The sequence below is a fragment of the Oncorhynchus mykiss genome, chromosome 12 (genome assembly GCF_013265735.2).
Source record: "Oncorhynchus mykiss isolate Arlee chromosome 12, USDA_OmykA_1.1, whole genome shotgun sequence".
In the NCBI taxonomy this organism is placed as follows: domain Eukaryota; kingdom Metazoa; phylum Chordata; class Actinopteri; order Salmoniformes; family Salmonidae; genus Oncorhynchus; species Oncorhynchus mykiss.
The window spans coordinates 15,995,505-16,021,605 of NC_048576.1; the positions used below are offsets into that span (position 1 = coordinate 15,995,505).

Below are 26,101 nucleotides of genomic sequence, written 5' to 3' on the forward strand. Positions count from 1 at the left end.
TAAAGTGATATTAACTATTTTGCTCAATGTTATTTCCTTTATTTAAATTGAGTAACACCACGTGACACTTTTTATTGAAGACACCAAATTATCAATGGAATCCTCAAATGAATGGGATACTAAAAGGTTGTCATTAGCTAATAATTTCCTTTAAAATAGACTCCTCCCCGATAAAAGCTGGTCCCTGGAGAGAATGCTGAAGGTCCTTGTAAATCTGTGTAATGACTGATATTTCAACGCAGTAACACCAATAACAAACCCAAGGACACACATTATACTAGTAGAAAATATGTATTTGAATAGCTTTTGTTTTTATTGATCAATACAATACATTAAATACTTTTGTTCACTTTTTAGCATTCAATTATAAATATCTCTCAATACCCAAAACATGTCACTACAACTCTACACGTCACTACTGGGACAAGCCAATTTGCTTTCCCTAAGTACTTAAAAAAAATACAAAGTTATGCCGTATAAAGGACTTGCATTATGTTTTATCATTGATAAACAGTTCAATATAAACAACATGTATGATGTGTAACTATTTGTCATTTTAAAATGTTTTTCATGGTTGCAAAGGCAAATTCCACCGCAATTCAAGCATGACCCAGCAATCAATGGGGTACAGTCCAGTCTGGGAACTGAACCAGCAACCAAACAGTGAAAGCGCACCACACGTAGGCTACCTGTACCATATTGGCAGAGTTGGGTAGGTTACAGTTACTAGTTACCTGTCCAAAATTGTTAGGAGTAATGTATCTTTGGAAATAAAATATACCAATGAACATTTATTGGACAAACCTTTTCAGGAACTTCAGTATCCCTTGGCGTTGGGTAGCAGCAGCAGATTATTTCATCATCCTGTGCCCAAACTCGGTAAGAATCTGATTTACTTTCAGTTACTTTTGGATTACTTTCCCCAAAAGAGGCATTAAAAGGAGCCATCGAACACATTTGGTGTGTCATCATAGTGGTCTCTGACTCAGGTGAAACAAACAAAAACAGAAAATGTATTGTTTAGCAAACATCCTTTCAGAATTTAAACGTAATCCAAGAAGTAATCTAGTTTTTCAAAAGTATCTAATCTGATTACATTTTTTTTGTATTCAGATGTCACTTTATGTTTACATCCTATTTTACCCACTTTATATGTATATACTGTATTCTAGTCAAGGTTCATCCTATATAATGTAACTACTGCTGTACACAATAGTTCTATTCATATACTGGCCGTTATGTCTATGCACACCATCATATATATATATATTCTGCACTCTGACATTGCTCATTCTAATATTTTGTATATTTCTTAATTTTGGGATTTGCATGTATTGTTAGGTATTACTGCACAGCTGGAGCTGGAACATAAGCATTTCGCTACACTCGGGATAACAACTGCAAAATATGTGTTTGCAACCATTTACTGTACTCCTTAAACCTATGTGGGACACAGGACAGACCACTTTGATGTAAGGCTCCATACCTTGTAGCCTAGCCTAAAGGCTACCTTTGTTGCTCGTCTGAAAACGGAAGAGAAGATGTTTCTTAACGCTTTGACTCTATCTACTGTTCATTGCTTTGTGGATTTATAAAGCACCAGTATAACACACACACGTATGTGAATAAACGATATGTAGCCTAGGATTACTTAAAATAAATGTTTTTAGGATATCAGAGTGATTGCAAATCAAGTTATATATCAAGAGATATAAGCCACTATAAATAACTATAATCATGTACTTTTCTCTCATAATGTTCTAAATAAATATTTGAGTAGGCCTGTCTTACTGTGGTCCCTGGTTGGTTATGTTGGTGGAACGTTTGCCTTGCGCGATCTGGCAAATTCTCTCTGTCCCAGCAGGCAATGCACACACCACTGAGAGCGTACGCAGTGTTAACAGGCTAGGACAAGCTAGCAACGGAGGCTTGTGTGCTTTTGAAAACATTCAAGAAATAAAACCTATAGTTTATCCAAAAGAAGTCAAAGAAACAGCCTACGTGTCATCAACAGGATTAGGTGAGTTTCCTATCATTTCACGTGCACAGTGTATTTTATATTGGAGATTGCCGGAGTGCTTGGAGCCCTGAAACACGCTGCGTGGGATGGATGTTCGGTGCTGGCGCTGGTTCGGCCCTGCTGATGAGTAAGCATCACTTTGGACAGGATTACAGGAAGGCTCGCTAAGAACAGCTTACATTCTCTTTTATATACATGTAGGTGTTGTTTATGTTAAACATTTGTTTGGTCAAATATGTTTGGATAGGGCCTGTGTTTTCACTAGCCGCGGCATCCAAGAGCACGGTCAGGAATTTGGGAATGAAATCTTGAGTATCAGGGTGAGGTGTGCTGTGGGGAATGAGGAATCTCTTAACATTTTATACAAAGTTATTGTTCACTTCACCTGGGTTACTAGGCAATATTGCATTTCGCATAGTGTTTGCTTGATGAACTTCGATATATGTAGTGGCAAGTTTTTGCTGAGTATGCCCTATACCACCACGCCCCCTCCTACTCTTGCACATGTAACCTACTTTATTAGAGATCGTACAGTTGATGTGTTTGTGCGTTATTAGGTTCGACTTTTTAAAACATTTATTTAACAAGGACCTCGACAAGACCATCTTATTTCTTGATATTAATATATTGTTTACTTCGTTGCACTGTTTGCGGTAGTTCACAGTAGGTTACAGTGGTGTAGCAATATCCCCCCCCCCCCCCCCGGCGGTCAGAACAGACAAACACATTAGTATGTTGCTTATATCTATGTAATATTTTAACTATAGCCCAGAGTCTCTATGGGTGGGAGGGAAGACCCATAGGGTTGAGCTGGCCCTACCACTACCCAGCCAGAGGAGGCTGTATGTGGGGTAGAGGGAAGACCCATAGGGTTGAGCTGGCCCTACCACTACCCAGCCAGAGGAGGCTGTATGTGGGGTTGAGCTGGCCCTACCACTACCCAGCCAGAGGAGGCTGTATGTGGGGTAGAGGGGAGACCCATAGGGTTGAGCTGGCCCTACCACTACCCAGCCAGAGGAGGCTGTATGTGGGGTAGAGGGGAGACCCATAGGGTTGAGCTGGCCCTACCACTACCCAGCCAGAGGAGGCTGTATGTGGGGTTGAGCTGGCCCTACCACTACCCACCCAGAGGAGGCTGTATGTGGGGTAGAGGGAAGACCCATAGGGTTGAGTTGGCCCTACCACTACCCAGGCAGAGGAGGCTGTATGTGGGGTAGAGGGAAGACCCATAGGGTTGAGCTGGCCCTACCACTACCCAGCCAGAGGAGGCTGTATGTGGGGTAGAGTAGAGACCAGCGGGGGAATAGAGGGTAAAGGTTTGGATGAAGAATATTACGCTTCGTCAGACATGACGGTTAAATAAATATTAAATAAAATTAAAAACATGATTGATTGAAAACACACTTATCAGCTATCTATCTCCCAGAGAAGGGGTGTGTGAGAATATGTATGGAAAGCAATCCATTATGTTACAGCAAGCATATTTTATTCTATAACTCTGTATATGTGTGTATATTGAAACAAGCTAAATTGCTCCTTGATTTTGCACCTCCACATTTGCCTGTCTGAGTGCACACACACAGTATTTACTGTGGTGGGTAATCCTACATCTGCTGTGACATCACACATTGTATACGTACCTAGGAGCCAGCTCTGAGGCCCCGATTGGGTGTCTGTTTCCTGCACTACCCCTATTACTATTACCATCATTAGGTAATGTACAGTTTATGTTGGGAAGTTTACATACACTTTGGTTGGAGTCATTAAAACTCGTTTTTCAACCACTCCACAAATTTCTTGTTAACAAACTAGAGCTTTGGCAAGACGGTTAGGACAAATACTTTGTGCATGACACAAGTGATTTTTCCAACAATTGTTTACAGTCAGATTATTTCACTTATAATTCACTGTATCACAATTCCAGTGGGTCAGAAGTTTACATACACTAAGTTGACTGTGCCTTTAAACAGCTTGGAAAATGCCAAAAAATTATGTCATGGCTTTAGAAGCTTCTGATAGGCTAATTCACATAATTTGAGTCAATTGAAGGTGTAGCTGTGGATGTATTTCAAGGCCTATTTTCAAACGCCTGAAGGTACCACATTCATCTGTACAAACAATAGTATGCAAGTATAAACACCATGGGACACCACAGCCTACAAACCTGACTCAGTTACACCAGCTCTGTCAGGAGGAATGGGCCAAAATTCACCCAACTTATTGTGGGCAGCTTGTGGAAGGCTACCCAAAACGTTTGACCCAAGTTAAACAATTTGAAGGCAATGCTATCAAATGCTAATTGAGTGTATGTACACTTCTGACCCACTGGGAATGTGATGAAAGAAATAAAAGCTGAAATAAATAATTCTCTCTACAAATATTCTGACATTTCACATTATTAAAATAAAGGGATGATCCTAACTGACTTAAAACAGGGAATTTTTACTAGGATTAAATGTCAGGAATTGTGAAAAACTGAGTTTAAATGTATTTGGCAAAGGTATGTAAACTTCCGACTTCAACTGTATGCTACACGCGCACACACGCATGTACAGCCGGACACACACACACACGTAGTGTGAGCCAAGGGTTAACTACAGCGGGTACAGTGCCTTCGGAAAGTATTCAGACCCCCTGATCCCCCCCCCCCCCCCCCCCCACACACACATTTTGTTAGGTTACAGCCTTATTTTAAAATTGATTAAAGTTTTTCTCATCAATCTACACACAATACCCCATAATGAAAAAGCAAAAACAGGTTTTTAGAAATGTTTACAAATGTATATATATTAAAAAAAACGTAAGTATTCAGACCCTTTACTCAGTACTTTGTTAAAGCACCTTTGGCAGTGATTACAGCCTCGAGTCTTCTTGGGTAGGATGCTAAAAGCTTGGCACACATGTATTTGGGGAGTTTCTCCCATTCTTCTCTGCAGATCTGCTCAAGCTCTGTCAGGTTGGATGGGGAGCGTCGCTGCATAGCTATTTTCAGGTCTCTTCAGAGATGTTCGATCAGGTTCAAGTCCGGGCTCTGGCTGGGCCACTCAAGGACATTAGGAAGCTTGTCGTGAAGCCACTCCTGTGTTGTCGTTGCTGTGGGTCATTGTCCTGTTGGAAGGTCAACCTTTGCCCCAGTCAGGTCCTGAGCGCTCTGGAGCAGGTTTTCATAAAGGATCTTTCTGTACTTTGCTCCATTCAGCTTTGCCTCGACCCTGACGAGTCTCCCAGTCACTGCCGCTGAAAAACATCCCCACAGCATGATGCTGCCACCCATGCTACACCGTAGGGATGGTTCCAGGTTTCCTTCAGATGTGATGCTGGGCATTCAGGCCAAACGGTTCAATTTTGGTTTCAGTTTGACCACAGAATCTTGTTTCACATGGTCTGAGTGTCCTTTAGGTGCCTTTTGGCAAACTCCAAGCGGGCTGTCGTGTGGCTTTTACTGAGGAGTGGCCACTCTACCATAAAGGCCTTATTTGGTAGAGAGTTCAAGAGATTGTTGTCCTCCTGGAAGGTTCTCCCATCTCCACAGGGGAACTCTAGAGTGCTGTCAGAGTGTTGACCTTGTTTGTCACCTCCCTGACCAAGGCCCTTCTCCCCCGATTGATCAGTTTGGCTGGGCTTCCAGCTCTACGAAGAGTCTTGGTGTTTACACATTTCTTCCATTTAAGAATGCTGGAAGCCCGTCCCCAGATCTGTGCCTCAACACAATCCTCTCTTGGAGCTCTATGAACAATTCCTTCCACCTCATGGCTTGGATTTTGCTCTGACATGCACTGTCAACTGTGGGACCTTTTTATATAGACAGGTGTGCCTTTCCAAATCATGTCCAATTTAAGTTAACACAGATGGACTCCGATCAAGTTGTAGAAACGTCTCAAGGATGATCAATGGGAACAGAATGCACCTGAGCTCAATTTCGTGTCTCATATCAAAGGGTCTGAATACTTATGTAAATAAGGTATTTCAGATTTAGCATTTTTTATACATTTGCGTAACATTTCTCAACCTGTTTTTGCTTTGTTGTTATGGGGTATTGTGTGTGGATTGCAGAGGATGTTTTTTGTTCATTTCATCAATTTTAGACTTAGGCTGTAACGTAACAAAAAGTTAAGGGGTCTGAATACTTTCCGAAGGCAATGTATGTACAGTTTGTGCATTTGATAGGCATACTCTGAGCTTTTATTTCTATTTGGATGTTCCTGATGGCCAATTTGGATTGGCTGTTTTCGTGTCATTAGTGTGGTGTTATTTTGGTCTCTGCTGATATGAAGATGAAAGTCTCATATGAGTTCACATACTACACTGCATACAATCACTTACACACAGTTCTTCCCCATTTTGGCGTCCAGCTCCATACAAGAACAACGGTAGGTTTTCCTCAACATATTGAGAAAAGAAGAACCTACTATAGTTAACGAGGGATATAAACTCTGCCTAACTCCCATTTCGCTGGTGTGACAGTAGTGTGTAACATGGTAGAAACCAGGAGCAACACAAAATGTCAGTAGGGCAGGTGTTAACACCACACCGCCACCCTGGCCTAAAGGCTTCTGCATGTTTTGGTTCGGCTGGTGCCAAGCCCAACTCTGTTACTGAACCGAACGTATACACCCTTAAAAGAAAAATAAAAAAAACACAGTAGTACGGTTTGTCCGTCTTGAGACGTTGTAGCCTGTATGTACTTCCTCAAAATAGTCGGAATTAATCTAAGATAATTCATTCCGACTATTCATGACAGTTTTGAGGGTTTTGCCAAGGAGCTCAGTCGTGCAATTTTACTTCGAAATAAGATGTTTGGTGCAGTATTTCTCAAGTGAAAACATTTGCAGTCCTCTCGTTGAATGACGACAAACACTTACTTCATGGAAGTACTGTTGACCAATGAACGAGACAGTCGTGAAGAGGGCCGAACAAAGCCTATTCCCCCACAGGAAACTAAAAAGATTTGGCATGGGTCCTGAGATCCTCAAAAGGTTCTACAGCTGCAACATCGAGAGCATCCTGACTGCTTACATCACTGCCTGGTACGGCAATTGCTCGGCCTCCGATCGCAAGGCACTTCAGAGGGTAGTGCGTACGGCCCAGTACATCACTGGGGCCAAGCTGCCTGCCACCAGGACCTCTACACCAGGCGGTGTCAGAGGAAGGCCCTAAAAATTGTCAAAGACCCCAGTCACCCCAGTCATAGACTGTTCTCTCTACTACCACATGGCAAGCAGTACCGGAGTGCCAAGTCTAGGACAAAAAGACTTCTCAACAGTTTTTACCCCCAAGCCATAAGACTCCTGAGCAGGTAACCAAATGGCTACCCGGACTATTTGCATGTGTACCCCTCCAACCCATCTCTTACGCTGCTGCTACTCTCTCTTTATCATATATGCATAGTCACTTTAACTATACATTCATGTACATACTACCTAAATTGGCCTGACCAACCAGTGCTCCCCGCACATTGGCTAACCGGGCTATCTGCATTGTGTCCCACCACCCGCCAACCCCTCTTTTTACACTTCTCCTACTCTCTGTTCATCATATATGCATAGTCACTTTAACAATACCCACATGTACATACTACCTCAATAAGCCTGACAAACAGGTGTCTGTAAATAGCCTAGCTACTCTTTTTTTCAAATGTCAACTGTTTTATTTCTTTACTTACCTACACACATACCTTTTTTTCCCGCACCATTGGTTAGAGCCTGTAAGTAAGCATTTCACTGTAAGATTGGCGCACGTGACAAATACACTTTGATTTGATGAAGAGGATTAGACTTCAGGTACCAAAATTTGGTTTGCCTTGGGAAAAAATAGTGTGCACGAACAGCTGAAGACAAATGACAAATATCCTTACCGGAGATCAAAATTAACAAAAATATCAGTGGCATCATAATATATGCACAAACTGTGTCAGATGTGAAGCATGGGGACACCTAAAGGAACACACGGCAGGTTTTAACACCCCTCCTCCACCCTGTTCTAGTGGACCACAGGCCGGGGTGTTAACCTGCCCTAACTGAACATACAGCAAAGGTCTGGAATTTCCAGGCTGGAATGCCATGGTAATGTTCTGTGGGTGGGGCGCTGTTTAGAGAGAGTGAATGTGGGGTTGTTTGGTGTTTCTGATGTGGGTGTTGGGTTGTTTGTGTGTCCTTGTGCAAGATCGACATGTTTACCTCAAACTTGGATCATATAGGCGGGGCGCTGAGCCCTCCAAGGCAATAGGCAGTAGTGACACATGCCAGCTCAAACTGGTTGCAACCAAATGATTCTGATGAAGAAAAGAGCTTGGGGGATAGAGTGCAGAGCTAGACAGCTAGCTAGCTGCAGGGAAGGTAGGACACTATTCTTTTTTTTCCCCTGATTCCCTTTCATTTTTTCCAAAATTCGTCCTTACTGTTTTGTTTTTCCAGGTATCTGTTTCCCCCAGTTTTTTTTTCTGGTTTTCACTCTTAAAATCACTTGAAAGGAAACACCATCCCCCAAAGACCCCCCCCCCCCCCCCCCCTCAAGCAAACTATCCTGGAGTGGCAATTAGGCTACCTGTCCTTTTGTTAGTATAGATGTCTGGACAGGCCCAATGATTGCATTACCATCCCAATATGACAGAACATGTTGACCAGACTCATGAATATCTGTCTAGATAGGCCAAGGATTGCATCCCGTGACAACAAGTGTAAACCAGAACATTGATGGCATATTTTGAGTACCTGCCAGCAACGGCTGAGGCTTGTCCTCTATTCTGGTTCTGAATGTGATTTTTACTCCAGCAGACATGGAGTCCCTTCCTTGTGGACTGTCCACAGCAGGCACGTCTCCCATCTCAACCTGTGTGAGAAATAACGGAAAAGGGGACCAGGAAATGTTTATTCATTTGAAATAAACAAAGGAGAACACACTTGAAGGTCATAATAGCTGTTCTGTTTTAGTGGCATGCTGTTATCTATTACATAGCTAACACTAAGTCAAGTCAATTTATTTGTTTCTCAAGCATGTGGAAATTGTAAAATTATTTAGGAAAGTAGTTGAATGAAGCTGAATAAAGACAAATAATGGCACCGCTCAATTTTGAATAATGAAAAAAGAACAGAGCATAGTTTTTAGAGCATTGTTAGTCATTTTGTTGTACTCCTGCTATTCTTAGGATTTGAGCATTCAGAAAGATGTAACGGATGATAGGCCTGTACATTTTCTCGTGGACAGGCTATCACATATTATCATGAGAAAAGCTAGCTACAATTCAATCATCAGATAATGTTATATTATCATCTTTCCCCCATTGCACTTTGTGCTGGTGTGCATTGAATGCCCATTGATGGGACTGCTATATCCCACAGGAAACATCCCATCTTGGCTTGTTAATTTTATACTCTCATAATAGTCTCTGGGTAAAAAAAAAAACTCTGAGCAAACTTCACTGAATAAAAAATATAAACGCAACAATTTCAAAGATTTTACTGAGTTCCAGTACCAGTCAAAAGTTTAGACACACCAACTCATTTAAGGGTTTTTCTTTCATTTGACTATTTTCTACATTGTGGAATGATAGTGAAGACATCAACTATGAAATAACACACACAGAATCATGTAGTAACCCCAAAAGTGTTAAATAAATCTAAATATATTTGAGATTCTTCAAATAGCCACCCTTTGCCTTGACAGCTTTGCACACTCTTGACATTCTCTCAACCAGCTTCGTGAGGTAGTCACCTGGAATGCATTTCAATTAACAGGTGTGCCTTGTTAATTTGTGGAATTTATTTCCTAAAATGCGTTTGAGCCAATCAGTTGATGTTGTGACAAGGTAAGGGTTGTATACAGAAGATAATATTGACTTGGTCTTTTATCAAATAGGGTTATGGCAAGAACAGCTCAAATAAGCAAAGAGAAATGACAGTCCATCATTACTTTGACTGAGCTTCATGTCTTAATCTGGAAAATGTCAAGAACTTTAAACTTCAAGTGCAGTCGCTAAAACCATCGATCGCTATGATGAAACTGGCTCTCATGAGGACCACCACTAGAAAGGAAGACCCAGCGTTAACTCTGCTGCAGAGGATAAACTCATTAGAGTTACCAGCCTCAGAAATTGCAGCCCAAATAAATGCTTCACAGAGTTCAAGTAACAGACACATCTCAACATCAACTGTTTAGAGGAGACTGCGTGAATCAGGCCATGGTCAAATTGTGCACAGAAACCACTACTAAAGGACGAAGAGTAAGAAGAGACTTGCTTGGGCCAAGAAACACAAGCAATGGACATTAGATCGGTGGAAATCTTGAAGTTTGAAAGTCACGGCTGCAAGGTTAAAAATATTGCTTTGGATAACCAATGGCAGTCTTAACTCTTCTTCTGTGGGGTTTATCATTGATGTATTCCTCTCAAACTTTGCTTACTTGATATCTAGCAAACTCATTCAAAACTGTCCAGCTATGTTGACACTCGCGCACAGCCTATCCTTGTGCCAGCTATCACATTGCATTAATGAAATGCTTAGTTCTGAGAAAATAGTTCCAAAAATAAATGTTTTTCCAACAACTATAATCAAAATATTCTAATTTCATATATACTTGTAAAGAATACCCGTGAGTACCAAGTGCTAACCACCCAGCTTTTTAGTAGTTAGGTCTTTTTCCCTGCTTTTGAGGGGAGCTGGCAAGTAGATACCCACAGACTTCCAGCTAAGATAACAATATGCTACCTTTTTTAACTTCCTTCAAACTGCATGATGAGACATAAAAATGGTATCCATGAGTCCGTCTGACTCTGGGTAAGTAGAGAATTACCCAAAATACAGACTTATCCCTTTAAACCACATCAGGAAACCAATTTTGAGGTCTGTGTGTAGTACCCATTTTAATTCCGGTGTGCACCAGCAAAAGGCTGTAGTTTAGCAGTGTTTTTGTAGTGCACAGGTGATGGTAGAATTTGCAAAACAAATACCCATTGGACTGATGCAAATAATCCTATCATTCTGACAGGTAAGCATAGGCTACTTTTTGTAGTTAGATGCACTATGCAGATATCGCTCTGTCATTTCCTGGTTGCTAAAATTCTGATTTGTCTAATTTCAGTTTGTGACAAAACAAGAAAGTATAGTGTACAGAATCATTCAAAATGTAATTTTAAATACTTTTAGTTGATTCCCTACTAAGTTCAATGCAATTATGAATATTGTTGAATTCCATTTTAATGTCTGTATTGCATGATTACGTCCACGTTCCCCGCATCGCATATTTTATTAGGGCCCTAGAAAGGTAGTGGGGGCTCAAGGCTGCCTCAAGTCGGCCTATAGGGAAAAAGACACTCACCCAAAGTAACTAACGTTTACACAGTAATGTCATGAAGCACAGTAACATCCAAAAGATCTGTTTTCCGAGAGAACATTTATCTTTTACTATGGTTACCACCAACGTCCCATATTCTAGCTCCTGTCACTTACACAGAGCACTGGGTGAGCCGCAGAGCAACACTTGCTTAAGGGCACATTGGCAGTAGATAGTCAAGTCTTCTCTCTAATTTTAATCCTCCCCAACTGCCGGTTTGGAGACTCATTCAGAGAGCGAGAAGCAGTTAGTCTGCTTTCTAACCCACCAGGCCCCATCTCTAACCCCCTGGAGGAATAGACTAGTCAGGATCGAGGGAAAGATCAATGGAGCAAAGTACAGAGAGATCCTTGATGAAAACCTGCTCCAGAGCGCTCAGGACCTCAGACTGGGGTGAAGGTTCACCTTCCAACATGACAACGACCCTAAGCACACTGCCAAGACAACACAGGAGTGGCTTTGGGACAAGTCTCTGAATGTCCTTGAGTAGCCTAGCCAGAGCCCGGTCTTTTCCATTTGATCATCGTTGAGATGTTTCTACAAATTGATTGGAGTCCACCTGTGGTAAATTCAATTGATTGGACATGATTTGGAAAGGCACACACCTGTCTATATAAGGTCCCACAGTTGATAGTGCATGCCAGAGCAAAAACCAAGCCATGAGGTCGAAAGAATTGTCCGTAGAGCTCAGAGACAGGATTGTTTTGAGGCACAGATGTGGGGAGGAGTACCTTTTTATAAAAACATAATTAAAAGGCACTCCTGCTTGGAGTTTGCCAAGAGGCACCTAAAGGACTCTGACAATGAGAAACATTGTTCTCTGGTCTGATGAAACCAAGATTGAACTCTTTGGCCTGAATGCCAAGTGTCAGGTCTGGAAGAAACCTGGCACCATCCCTACAGTGATGCATGGTGGTGGCATCATCATGCTGTGGGTATGTTTTACAGCAGCAGCGACTCAAGAGACTAGTCAGGATCGAGGCAAAGATGAACAGAGCAAAGTACAGAGACATTGAAAACCTGCTCCAGCGAGCTCAGGACCTTAGACTGGGGCAAAGGTTCACCTTCCAACAGGACACCGACCCTAAACACACATCGAAGAGAATGCAGGAGTGGCTTCGGGAAAAGTTTCTGAATGTCCTTGAGTGGCCCAGCCAGAGCCCAGACTTGAACCCAATCTAACATCTCTGGAGAGACCTGAAAATAGCTCTGCAGCAATGCTCCCCATCTAACCTGACAGAGCTTGAGAGGATTTGCAGAGAAGAATGGGAGAAACCCCCCAAATACAGGTTTGCCAAGTTTGTATCCTCATACCCAAGAAGACTCAAGGCTGTAATCACTGCCAAAGGTGCTTCAACAAAGTACTGAGTAAAGGGTCTGAATAAATATAAAATGTGATATTTCAGTTTGTTATTTTTAATACATTTGCAAAAATGTCTACAAACCATGTGTTTGCTTTGTCATTACGGGGTATTGTGTGTAGATTGAGGGGGCAAAAAAACATTTTAATACATTTTAGAAGAAAAATGTGGATAAAATCACGGTCTGAATAGGTTCCGAATACACTGCATATGACATTTAGCAGACGCTTTTATCCAAAGCGACTTACTTACAGTCATGCGTGCATACATTTTTACAATGGGTGGTCCCGGGTATCGAACCCACAAGTGCCGTGCTCTACCGACTGAGCTACGGAGGACCACGGATGGAAGTGGTATGTCCTATTTGTAGTCCATGTTGAGGGTTTTATATGTAGGGTGCGTTTGTAAATTCACTCTGGCTATCTACTCTGATTTTCAGAGCACTCTCATCGGAGTGTGCCAGAGCTCAGAATAATAGATGCATTTACAAATGTGCAGTACCCTGAATATGACCGGTGGCAGTAAACGTTTCCAAAACGTCAGTCAGCAGCACAGTTGGTCACCAATGCTCTAAATAACATAACCTCCCATCTAGCTCTGCTAGGGTGAGTAAAATGGTCAGAGTGAGGTGTTTTCTCATTTGTGTCTGGAAATGCTAGTAAGCTAGCCAACTTTTAGCCACTTAGCTTGGATGCTTGACTGTCGTTATGAGGTCAAAATGCTCAGATGAACCCAATGCTCCAAGAGCTGCTCTGACATTACAAACGGGACAATCTAACCAAGCTCTGAACACACTCTGGCTCACCGTGAATTTAAGACACCCATAGGTGTTCTATAAGTCAGTTTGTTTCTTTCAGGGAGGGCAGCATTGGAAGTGTCACTGAAGTGTTGATTTCATAGTAACATCAGAAAAGCTTTTTTTTTATTGTGCAGTCCTTGTCTGATTGGACATTGTGTGATTCCATTTGGATTGATTGGGTTTATTTTGGGTATGATGAGGACAAGGCAAGTTTTGCTTGTGCAAAAGGAATAATTCCCTGTGTGTTAGTGATAGACGTGATAGACTTGTGTATTTTGTTTGGCATGTTGAGTGACACTGACCACTGACATGTGACCCCTGCCCTGTAGGGATGGAGTTCCCTGTGGACGTGTTGGGATCAGTGAGACATGAGGAGGAGGAGCAGGCAGCAGAGGGCTACATGACCCAGCTACGATACATCATCCCCGACAAGGCCGAGAGCTTTACCCTGACCAGCCACAGAATGGTAGTCACACAAACACACCTACAGTACTACATGCATGGTTGGTTTAATTGACTCTAACCCCATGTCTCTCTGGCTCTCCCTCAGATCTGTATCAGTCTGTGTAACGTTGGTTTTGTTCCCATCTATGGAGGAGACCTGAAGCATAAGATTCTGGCCCTGTTCGCCCCAGAGGACCAGCTCACAGGTACATCCCTCCCTCAGCACAGAACGAGTTTCTAGCCTCTTGTCTGTCCGTTGATACAGTCAGTGTAAGCTGGTCGTTTCCACCACATAGATGGATGTAAGCTATTTTATTTAAAGCTACAAGTTTACACACATCAGATCGAAAAGTTTCATAATGTCTGGGGGTTTATATTTTACAGAGACACGTTTGGATTCTAACCAGATGTCATACTCATCTAACTCTAATTCTCTGTCTCTCTCTCTCTCTCTCCAGCGGTAGCTTTGTTTCTGGCGGGTCAGTGGTGGTCTGTCGAGGACATCCTCAGAACCTCCGACCCCTCCAGAACTGGCCTCCTCAAGGTTCACAAACTGCAATACATACAACACGAGATGATTGTTGAGTTGACACATCGAGAAACATAAAGCTAGCACATTGAAACACACAAACACAAGGTGTCACAAACTGACTCTGTAGAGGTAGGATATTGGGTTTGTCTATCTGGTGTGAGGAGAGGCTCAGTCTGATGGGATATGAGGGAGGACACACAGGATCCTACAACAACATGACTGAGAGCACACAGACACAAACTAACCTGGCATGTTTATCAACCCAATGAAATGCATAATGACATTGTTTTGAACAGAATCTCAACCTCTGCATGTGTTGCGTGTGTGTGTTTCTGTCAGTTTGCCCAGCAAATGGTTCTGATTAGCATCGAACAATAGAGAAACACACAGCGTGCACATGTACAGACAGACACACATACATACTGGTGGGAAGTGTGTTACGGTGGTAGAAAACTAGGAGCAGTGTTCAGGGTCATGATCCAAACCCACAGTTAATTGTCAGTTTCTGTTTGGCAAAGCTACAGAGCTGTCACTTCCAACATTTACGTAGGAGGTGAAAGACTACTTATGCCATGTACTAAGCCAAGGTACTATGTCCTACTAGAGTGCATGTCAATTGAGCAGAGAGGAAAGTGTGTTCAGTGTGTTTCATGTAAAAACTTCAAAGGAGAGTTGTGTGTGTGTTACCTTAACATTTCATTAAGTGACAGTCTTTATCTGTGTGTGTGTCCCAGGTGAGGAGTCTTGGTGAGAGGATCGTCCTGTACATTCTGAACCGTATCGTGTACCGCGTGGGTGAGATAGACAAACCTGAGGTGCCCTTCCTGTGCCACGGACAGAACCACTTCGCCAAGCTCCTTTGGAAGGATGGACACGCTGTCGGTTTCTACTCTGTCAAACCCAAAGGTTTTTGTCTGGTCAAACTGTCACTGGTAGCGGTCATCTTTGGTTTCAAACCATACTGGTCTTATTTGATAGGTGAAGTTAGCTGGAGAGTTGGCACTGGACAGTACCCTTAACTTACACAAGGCTGTCTGTGACCCTTAACCTCCTGAAGATGATTACTATAATGACAGACTTTATACATAGAATTAGTCAATCATGTCTCAATCAATTATAGCATACTTTCAAGTAGAGGTTGACCGATTTATGATTTTTCAACACCGATACCGGATATTGGAGAACCAAAAAAGCCGATACCGATTTATTTGTAATAATGACAATTACAACAATACTGAATTAACACTTATTTTAACTTAATATAATACACCAATAAAATCAATTTAGCCTCAAATAAATAATGAAACATGTTCAATTTGGTTTAAATAATGTAAAAACAAGGTGTTGGAGAAGAAAGTAAAAGTGCAATATGTGCAATGTAAGAAAGCTAACGTTTCAGTTCCTTGCTCAGAACATGAGAACATATGAAAGCTGGTGGTTCCTTTTAACACGAGTCTTCAATATTCCCAGGTAAGAAGTTTTAGGTTGTAGTTATTATAGGAATTATAGGACTATTTCCCTCTATACCCTTTGTATTTCATTAACTTTTGACTATTGGATGTTCTTATAGGCACTTTAGTATTGCCAGTGTAACAGTATAGCTTCTGTCCCTCTCCTCGCTCCTACCTGGGCTCGAACCAGGAACACAACGACAACAGCCACCCTCGAAGCAGCGTTACCCATGCAGAGCAAGGGAAACAACCACCCCAAGGCTCAGAGCGAGTGACGTTTGAAACACTATTAGTGCGCGCTAACTAGCCAGCCATTTCACTTCGGTTACACCAGCCTCATCTTGGGAGTTGATAGGTTTGAAGTCATAAACAGCGCAATGCATGATGTACAACGAAGAGCTGCTGGCAAAAGGCACGAAAGTGCTGTTTGAATGAATGTTTCGCGCCTGCTTCTGCCTACCACCGCTCAGTCAGATACTTAGATACTTGTATGCTTGTATGCCTAGTCAGATTATACGCAACGCAGGACACGCTAGATAATATCTAGTAATACCATCAACCATGTGTAATTAACTAGTCATTATGATTGATTGTTTTTTATAAGAAATTGAATGCTAGCTAGCAACTTACCTTGGCTTACTGCATTCGCGTAACAGGCAGTCAGTCTCCCTGTGGAGTGCAACGGTCATTATTGCGTTGGACTAGTTAACTGTAAGGTTGCAAGATTGTATCCCCCGAGCTGACAAGGTATAAATCTGTCGTTCTGCCCCTGAACAAGGCAGTTAAACCACCGTTGCTAGGCCGTCATTGAAAATAAGAATGTGTTCTTAACTGACTTGCCTAGTTAAATAAAGGTTAAATAAAGGCGTAAATGTAAAAAAAAAATTGACAAAATCGGTGTCCAAAAATACCGATTTCCGATTATGAAAACTTGGAATCGGCCCTAATTATTCAGCCATTCCGATTTTAATCGGTCAACCTCTACTTTCAAGACATGAATTAACAGAATCTCTTCCTCTCTCTCCAGACAGCTTGTGTAATGGCTTTGTGACCCAACGCTACCAGCTGCCTGTTATGGACTCCATCTTTGTCAGGAAGTGTCATCGTGGAAACAGTCATGGTCTGCAGATGCTGGAGGACTTTGTGGACTCTTTCAAAGATGACCAGCTCGGCCTGAAGTACCCTCTCTCTCTAACCATGTATAAAGGTTAGTGGTAGTAGTCTATCTATTCAATTCAATGGGTTTTATTGGCATGGGAAACATGTGTTAACATTGCCAAAGCAAGTGAAGTAGAATAATATACAAAAGTGAAATGAACATTAAACATTACACTCATAGAAGTTCCAAAAGAATAAAGACATTACAGATGTTATTTGTGTATGTATACAGTGTTGTAACGATGTGCAAATGATTACAAAATGTACAAAATGGAAAATAAACATAAATATGGGTTGTATTTACAATGGTGTTTGTTCTTCACTGGTTGCCCTTTTCTTGTGGCAACAGGCCATGAATATTGCTGCTGTGATGGCACACTGTGGTATTTCACCCAGTTGATATGGGAGTTTACCAAAATCGGGGATGTTTTCAAATTCTTTGTGGATCAGTTTGGGTTTGAAGTGCTTTTAAATTGCAGACTTGAATTTGGACTTGAATTTAGATGTAGCCAAAAAAATTGATATTTTCTGTATTTTCATTACCACTGGAAAGAGGCCCAGTTCTGCCCGACACGCATTAGTTGGTGTATTTCTCTGGACTTGTAGAATTTTCAGACAGAATTCTGCATGTAGGGATTCAATTGGATGTTTGTCCCACATTGTAAAGTCCAGTTTATTGAGTGGGCCCCAAACCTCACTTCTGTAAAGAGCTATTGGTAGGATTACACTGTCAAATATTTTGGTCCACATTCTAATTGGGATGTTGATTTTGAGTAATTTCATTTTTATTGCGTACAATGCGCTGTGTCTGCTTTTTCTTTGAATGCATTCACTGCCATATTAAAGTCTCCCGATGCAGATATGGTCAGACCAAGGTACGAGTAATTTTTTGTGTGTTCAATTGTTGTTGTTCAGGACAAATTTATATTTCTGTGTCTGACATCCTGGTTTTTTTCAGGAAAATCATGATTTTCATTTTGTTTTTTTATTTACTGCCAGGGCCCAATTTATGGCAATATTGCTCTAGAATGTTAAGGTTCTGTTGAAGACCTTCTTTGGTTGGTGATAGAAGTACCAAGTCATCAGCATATAGCAGGTATTTCACCTCTGTGTCAAATAGTGTGAGTCCTGGGGCTGGAGACTGGACCAACATGTCTGCTAATTCATTGATATACATGTTGAACAGATTTGGACTCAAACTGCAGCCTTGTCTCACACCTCGACGTTGTGAAAATAATTCTGTTCTTTGGTTTTTGATTTTTATTGCACACTTGTTTTCTGTGTACATACATTTTATTAAGTCATACACCTGAACCACCAAGCCCACTTTGGAGAATTTTGTAGAATAGCCCTTCGTACCAAATAGAATCAAATGTTTTTTTAAAGTCAATAAAGCAATTCGAGATTTTGCCTTGTTTTTTGGGGGGTGGACTTGTTTATTCATTTGTGTGTGTATATATGTTCAGTGGTGAGGGGGTGTTTGTATATGTGGTCAGTTGTGAGGTGGTGTTTATTAATTAGTTTGTGTATATATGGTCAGTAATGAGGTGGTGTTTATTAATGAGTATAAGGTGTATATGTGGTCAGTAGTGAGGTGGTGTTTATTAATGAGTATAAGGTGTATATGTGGTCAGTAGTGCGGTGGTGTTTATTAATGAGTGTAAGGTGTATATGTGGTCAGTAGTGCGGTGGTGTTTATTAATGAGTGTAAGGTGTATATGTGGTCAGTAGTGTTGTGGTGTTTATTAATGAGTGTAAGGTGTATATGTGGTCAGTAGTGCGGTGGTGTTTATTAATGAGTGTAAGGTGTATGTATATGTGGTCAGTAGTGTTGTGGTGTTTATTAATGAGTGTAAGGTGTATATGTGGTCAGTAGTGCGGTGGTGTTTATTAATGAGTGTAAGGTGTATATGTGGTCAGTAGTGCGGTGGTGTTTATTAATGAGTGTAAGTGTGGTCAGTAGTGAGGTGGTGTTTATTAATGAGTGTAAGGTGTATATGTGGTCAGTAGTGCGGTGGTGTTTATTAATGAGTGTAAGTGTGGTCAGTAATGAGGTGGTGTTTATTAATGAGTGTAAGGTGTATATGTGGTCAGTAGTGCGGTGGTGTTTATTAATGAGTGTAAGGTGTATATGTGGTCAGTAGTGCGGTGGTGTTTATTAATGAGTGTAAGGTGTATATGTGGTCAGTAGTGCGGTGGTGTTTATTAATGAGTGTAAGGTGTATATGTGGTCAGTAGTGCGGTGGTGTTTATTAATGAGTGTAAGGTGTATATGTGGTCAGTAGTGTTGTGGTGTTTATTAATGAGTGTAAGGTGTATATGTGGTCAGTAGTGCGGTGGTGTTTATTAATGAGTGTAAGGTGTATATGTGGTCAGTAGTGAGGTGGTGTTTATTAATGAGTGTAAGGTGTATATGTGGTCAGTAGTGCGGTGGTGTTTATTAATGAGTGTAAGGTGTATATGTGGTCAGTAGTGCGGTGGTGTTTATTAATGAGTGTAAGGTGTATATGTGGTCAGTAGTGCGGTGGTGTTTATTAATGAGTGTAAGTGTGGTCAGTAGTGAGGTGGTGTTTATTAATGAGTGTAAGGTGTATATGTGGTCAGTAGTGCGGTGGTGTTTATTAATGAGTGTAAGGTGTATATGTGGTCAGTAGTGCGGTGGTGTTTATTAATGAGTGTAAGGTGTATATGTGGTCAGTAGTGTGGTGGTGTTTATTAATGAGTGTAAGGTGTATATGTGGTCAGTAGTGCGGTGGTGTTTATTAATGAGTGTAAGTGTGGTCAGTAGTGAGGTGGTGTTTATTAATGAGTGTAAGGTGTATATGTGGTCAGTAGTGCGGTGGTGTTTATTAATGAGTGTAAGTGTGGTCAGTAGTGCGGTGGTGTTTATTAATGAGTGTAAGGTGTATATGTGGTCAGTAGTGTGGTGGTGTTTATTAATGAGTGTAAGGTGTATATGTGGTCAGTAGTGCGGTGGTGTTTATTAATGAGTGTAAGGTGTATATGTGGTCAGTAGTGCGGTGGTGTTTATTAATGAGTGTAAGGTGTATATGTGGTCAGTAGTGCGGTGGTGTTTATTAATGAGTGTAAGGTGTATATGTGGTCAGTAGTGTGGTGGTGTTTATTAATGAGTGTAAGGTGTATATGTGGTCAGTAGTGCGGTGGTGTTTATTAATGAGTGTAAGGTGTATATGTGGTCAGTAGTGCGGAGGTGTTTATTAATGAGTGTAAGGTGTATATGTGGTCAGTAGTGAGGTGGTGTTTATTAATGAGTGTAAGGTGTATATGTGGTCAGTAGTGTTGTGGTGTTTATTAATGAGTGTAAGTGTGGTCAGTAGTGAGGTGGTGTTTATTAATGAGTGTAAGGTGTATATGTGGTCAGTAGTGCGGTGGTGTTTATTAATGAGTGTAAGGTGTATATGTGGTCAGTAGTGCGGTGGTGTTTATTAATGAGTGTAAGGTGTATATGTGGTCAGTAGTGAGGTGGTGTTTATTAATGAGTGTAAGGTGTATATGTGGTCAGTAGTGTTGTGGTGTTTATTAATGAGTATAAGGTGTATATGTGGTCAGTAGTGCGGTGGTGTTTATTAATGAGTGTAAGGTGTATATGTGGTCAGTAGTGTTGTGGTGTTTATTAATGAGTATAAGGTGTATATGTGGTCAGTAGTGCGGTGGTGTTTATTAATGAGTGTAAGGTGTATATGTGGTCAGTAGTGAGGTGGTGTTTATTAATGAGTGTAAGGTGTATATGTGGTCAGTAGTGCGGTGGTGTTTATTAATGAGTGTAAGGTGTATATGTGGTCAGTAGTGAGGTGGTGTTTATTAATGAGTGTAAGGTGTATATGTGGTCAGTAGTGCGGTGGTGTTTATTAATGAGTGTAAGGTGTATATGTGGTCAGTAGTGAGGTGGTGTTTATTAATGAGTGTAAGGTGTATATGTGGTCAGTAGTGAGGTGGTGTTTATTAATGAGTGTAAGGTGTATATGTGGTCAGTAGTGCGGTGGTTGGGGAGAAAGCCAATTTGACATTTTACTTATTACCTTTTTTTTCTTAATGGAAGTTTTGAATTCTTGAGTTCAAAATGCTACAGAAAACCTTTCCCAAGTTGCTGTTTTTTCACAAATTTCCTTGTAATTATTGGGGTCTGATTTGTCTCCACTTTTGTGGATAGGGGAGATGAGCCCCTGGTTCCAGATATCAGGAAAGCAGACAGGTTAATATGTTGAACAGTTTAAGCGCAGCATTTTGCAACTCAGTTGTGCTGTTCTTCAGCATTTCATTTCTGCTGTTATCTCGACCACAAGCCTTCTTTGATCTTATAGATATGAGCTTTTCATTTAGTTCTTGTTGGGTTATTGGGTAATCTAATGGATTTTGGTTGTTTTTAATGACTGATTCAAGGATGTAAAAAAAAAAATTGAATTTCTAATTGGTTCTGTTTTTTTGTGGGATGATTTTGTATAGATTATCAAAATAAGTTTTCCAAATTCCTTCATCTTGTATGTTTAATTATTGTGGCTTTGTCGTGCTTAAAATGTTCCACACGTCCCAGAACTGATTTTGGTCAATTGTGTTTTCAATTTCATCGTGTCTTGTTTGTATAAATGAATTTATTGCGTTTCAGTGTAAATATTCATAGCTTAGCCCTGGGTTGTTTGGCTGCTTGTTTTCTAATTGTTTTACGTTCGTTATAAAACCATATTTCAGAAACATTTGAGTTTTTTGTTTCTTTTGCAATGTTTTGGTTTTCTCAAATGTGCTTTTGATGCTGCTTTTTGGAGTATGCACTTGATGTTTTTAGTAGCCGAATTGACACCTTCTTTATAGTTTTTGGTATTGTGAGTTATTGAAGAACTGTCTAGGCTCTCACTGTGTGTGTGTGTGTGTGTGTGTGTGTGTGTGAAGGTTAGTAGTAGTTTGCTCTCTCTCTCTCTCTCTCTGCCCCTCTCTACTGTACTCTATAACTGTACAACTTTGCAGCCCCTAAATAAATAAATTGGTCAATCAAAGTGTATCATCTCTCCCTGACCTGCAGTGTGTGGCCAGTATCTGTGTCGGTACCCAGCTGACCAGGACCTCCTGTGGGTGGTAGAGGGAGTGGGAGGACCCTACCAGAGAGAGAGAGTGGCCAACAAGATCAAAACACTGAAGGGTACGGACACAGTAGCAGGAGATCTAACACCCAATGGCCTGTCAAGGAGGATGTGATGTTTACAGTACCTTCAGATAGAAATGTGTTAAGTAGAACCTATATGATTGTCTGTCATGAAGAATAGGAAACGCGACGGCAGCTCAATTCATAACATCCATCTGGACCTTAGCAGGATGATAGCAGTCCCGATTAGCTGTGCTGTAGGGTCTTAGTGATGTCAGACACAGTGGCCAGACTCTCACATGACTGGTAATTGACTTCTGATTGTTGTGCTGATTCCCATAAAGTGGTGCTTCCCGTGGTGACGGCTAATGGAGATCACCAAGCAGCCTCTCTGGACAGCACAGACATCAACATGGAAGAGGGCTCAGACAGCTGTCTGGACATCACCGTACGTCTCTGTCTCTGTCTGTCTCTCTCTCTCTCTGTCTCATCTATCCAACTTTGTTCTTGTTTGTCTTTCTTTAAAAAAAATTCTCTCTCCATTCTGTTGGGTTTCCTTAGTCTCTCGCCTCCTGAAGAGCTATGTGGATGTATTTGTTGTTTATAGTTTAAGAATATCCTCAAACGTCAGATTTAAGTTGTGTAGGGACAATATAATCAAGTAATGAGGATTTAATATGGTCTTGTTTTTTAGGAGGATGTTTTGGTGCTGAATAAGCCCCTCAAGTTAATAGAAGGTAAGTAGCTCAGAGAAGTCTTGAGTCCTGAAATAAATAACTATGAGAAAGATTTTGGTGTTTCTGAGTACATAAAATGCTGTCTTTTTGTGTGAATACACATGGGAATGAAAATGGTTACTCTAGCCCTGGAGGGCACACCAGTGTCAACACATACCTGGAGTAGTGGACCTAAAAAGCGTGGCAGAGAAGAGATGGAAGACTCTGAGGAGGAGAGCCAGCCTCTGAAGATGAACAGGTTAGACAAGGAGTCTCAGTGAAATAACAACATCCATCAAAGTATTAATGAAATGTATGTATGAAAACTTCCCATTGGCTGAAAATCACAATACCTCTGGTTTACTGTGTGTTCAGATTGGAGGAGGCAGAGCCCACCACTACAGCTGTAGAGGGAGAGGAGGAGGAAGGAAGCGGGGGGGATGAGACAGAGACTGGAGAAGCAGAGGCTGCTCTGTCCCCTATAGAGGAGGCCAAAGCTCAGGTGAGAGGATGACGGACGTGATTTAAGATGAATACATCATTAGGAAACAACAGTTCATTTGGCTGTTCTGGGTTGCTTGTCTTTGTTTTATGTTACTATGGTTGTTGTTAGCGAATAACCAGCCACTATCATAGCGTATTTCGCACTTGTTGCGCAAGAAATTGCACCCTGTTCCTTATGGGCCCTGGTCAAAAGTAGTGCACTTCATAGTTAGTAGAGTGCCATTACATACAGAGTGTATGGTTAATCAGGAAAAGGAGGCGTTGACCATTGGTTGTGGCTTTTCTATCCTCAGGAGGCTGAGGTCAAAGGAGAACTGACTGATGACCAGGGAGAGGAGGAAGAGGTTGCCACACAAGAGCCTGATGCTGTGCTGGAGAACAGAACGACAGAGGAAGATGTGGAAATGGAAGAGCAGGATACGAAGGAGGAAGATTCCATTGAGGCTAAAGTATGTGTTTCAATGCCTCAGTTGGAATGTGTGAGATGGGGCCATTATTGGAGAAAGGGGTTCACAGATGAGACAATAGGATCCTTTCGATGTTGGAAAGTTCCTATTTGTACTGTGGACATGTTTCTACAGTATGTGTTAGAAAGGGAATTGAGGAATATGTTTTTCGCCATTACTTTTTTCTCTTTGTCCTCTGCAGGACACCGTAGATGCAGCTCCTGTGGCATCAGAGGAATTGGCTGAGACGGAAGCTGTGGTGGAGAAGGAGGCTCCTCTCCTGTTAGAAGAACCAGCCTCTGCTACAGAGAAGTCCCCTCCGCCTGCAGAGCCAGCCCCAGCAGAGCCCTCCCTCTCTGGGGAGGTGATTGAGGAGGCAGGCGAACCTCCAGAGGAGGCCGCAGCTACACCCATGGAAGGAGAGGAGGTAGAGGGAGAAAAGGAAGGGGCGGAGAAAGCAGTGAAGGAAGAGGAGAAATCCATGGAGGCGGCCATCACAGTGGACAGCAGTAGCCAGGAAACAGTGGTCCAGGTAGGGGTAGCAGGCCTGTCCTACCAGCCTACGGAGGAAGGAGAGAACCAGCCTCTCACAGAGGAAGAAGGAGCGGAGGAGGCAAGAGAAGAGGTCAAAGGGGACGAAAAGAAAGAGGTAGAAGAGATGGAGAATGTTACAACCACAGAGGATGAGAAAGAGGAGGGAGAGAGTGAGAGCTCAGACGAGGGTGGTGACGGTAAGGTCCTTTGGAGGAGAGGCAGTGGCCAAGCGGCGGTGCCTAAACATAAATCTAAGAGACTGAGCAGAGTGATCATGGAGCCTGAGGAGCAGGGCATAGAGCAGCCGGAGGTCACGGAGGAAGAGGAGGAGGAAGCTGGAACGACAGAGGAGGAAGAGGGGGCTGTAAAGAAGAGCTTGGCTGAGGAAGAGGTGGAGGAAGAGGAGCATCCACCAGTGATTGACCAGAGAGCATTGAGGAGGAAGAGCCGACAGGTCCAGGCTCCAAAGAAAGCCAAAGGGAAACGACGCAGCAAGATCTAAACACAGCAGACGTTGCATATATAAAAACACACACAAAACACATGTTTAGAGGTGTGCAGTAAGGGGTGTTTTCTACCTGGTTTTAGGGTTTGTAAGGCATCTAAAGTGAACATGTATTATCTCTGTACGATTTTGTTTAGATTTTTACTTTAGGTCGTTTTATGAAAGGTTTAAGTACATGAATACTCAATACTCTCTGTTGCAATAAGTCAATGTGAAGTATTTTTAATGTTCAGAATTGACTTTATTCATGTTTTTATTGCCTTGTACTCGGTACTGACTGAGATTGAGTTTCACAGGCCTGATGTGGTAATTTGAAGATGATTTTCATTCTCTAGCTCAGTTAAATTTTTTCCAATAGCCTTGTCCTACACTGAGTCTGTGGTTGTTACATTTATACTATTTACAGTATTTAAATAGTTTGGGTTGAAATGCACCTCCTTAGTTTGGAGATGTTGGAGGAGTCATTTGATAAATACAGTCATTGAAGTTCTGTTCCAATGAAAGCCAGCCGACCCAGTTGCTCTTGAAGACCAGTTTTCCTACACCCCCTGTTTTATGACCAGTCACTTGTATTAAGGAATGAAATGTTCCAAAAATACCTGGGGTTTTCTCCATGTTGTCTTATCTCTTCAGATGTGCTGAAATACTTTTTATTTAGGAAAAAGCTGTGAATGAACGGCAATTATAATATGTAAGTTGCACGGCACAGACGCACACATGCACATTGATATATAAACGTGTAAACACACAACTATAGTATTTTATGAATATACCCAGTAACTGAAATTTGAATAGGAAAAATAGATTTGGTTATTATTGTTCTTGCCCAAGTATAATTCAAGATTATAATTTAAACTTGATCTTATATCTAATAGCATGTTTAATTGCAAGTGTATTGATTTTAAGGGTAAAATATGTATATTACAGCAAGTAGATGATGGCAGAATTGAAGTGAATGTGACTATGTACCGGTGATATTTTTGTTATATACACTGTTGTATAATGCCACAACATTCACTGTTTAGAAACACAAATTTGCTACACAAGTTGAGCTATTTCTGCGTGAATTTGATGCTGTCATTGACCGTGTCACTTCACTGGTAAAGTTACGTTGAGGCAAAGATAAAACAGAATCTGTCAGTGGGCTGTTTATGTTCCATGGCTATGGGTTAATACACTGCTCAGAAAATAAAGGGAACACTACAATAA

The 26,101-nt window shown here is 41.5% G+C and overlaps 1 protein-coding gene across 4 annotated transcripts; it reads left to right on the forward strand.

Moving 5' to 3' along the window:
* The first annotated feature begins 1,808 nt into the window (after window positions 1–1,808).
* Window positions 1,809–26,101, forward strand: fam169ab (family with sequence similarity 169 member Ab). 4 transcript variants are annotated; one of them, XM_021622773.2, is made up of 13 exons: window positions 1,809–2,020; window positions 13,837–13,973; window positions 14,058–14,157; window positions 14,410–14,495; window positions 15,218–15,389; window positions 16,962–17,141; window positions 22,128–22,244; window positions 22,532–22,635; window positions 22,882–22,924; window positions 23,051–23,162; window positions 23,279–23,405; window positions 23,701–23,856; window positions 24,056–26,101. In XM_021622773.2, exons 1-13 carry the CDS (start codon window positions 1,810–1,812, stop codon window positions 24,887–24,889), a joined length of 2,379 nt encoding a protein of 792 aa, XP_021478448.2. In that variant the 5' UTR covers window position 1,809; the 3' UTR covers window positions 24,890–26,101. The 4 variants fall into 4 exon arrangements, with proteins under 4 accessions (XP_021478448.2, XP_036792928.1, XP_036792929.1 ...); XM_036937033.1 differs by lacking the exon at window positions 1,809–2,020 and adding an exon at window positions 2,089–2,147; XM_036937034.1 differs by lacking the exon at window positions 1,809–2,020 and adding an exon at window positions 2,123–2,217.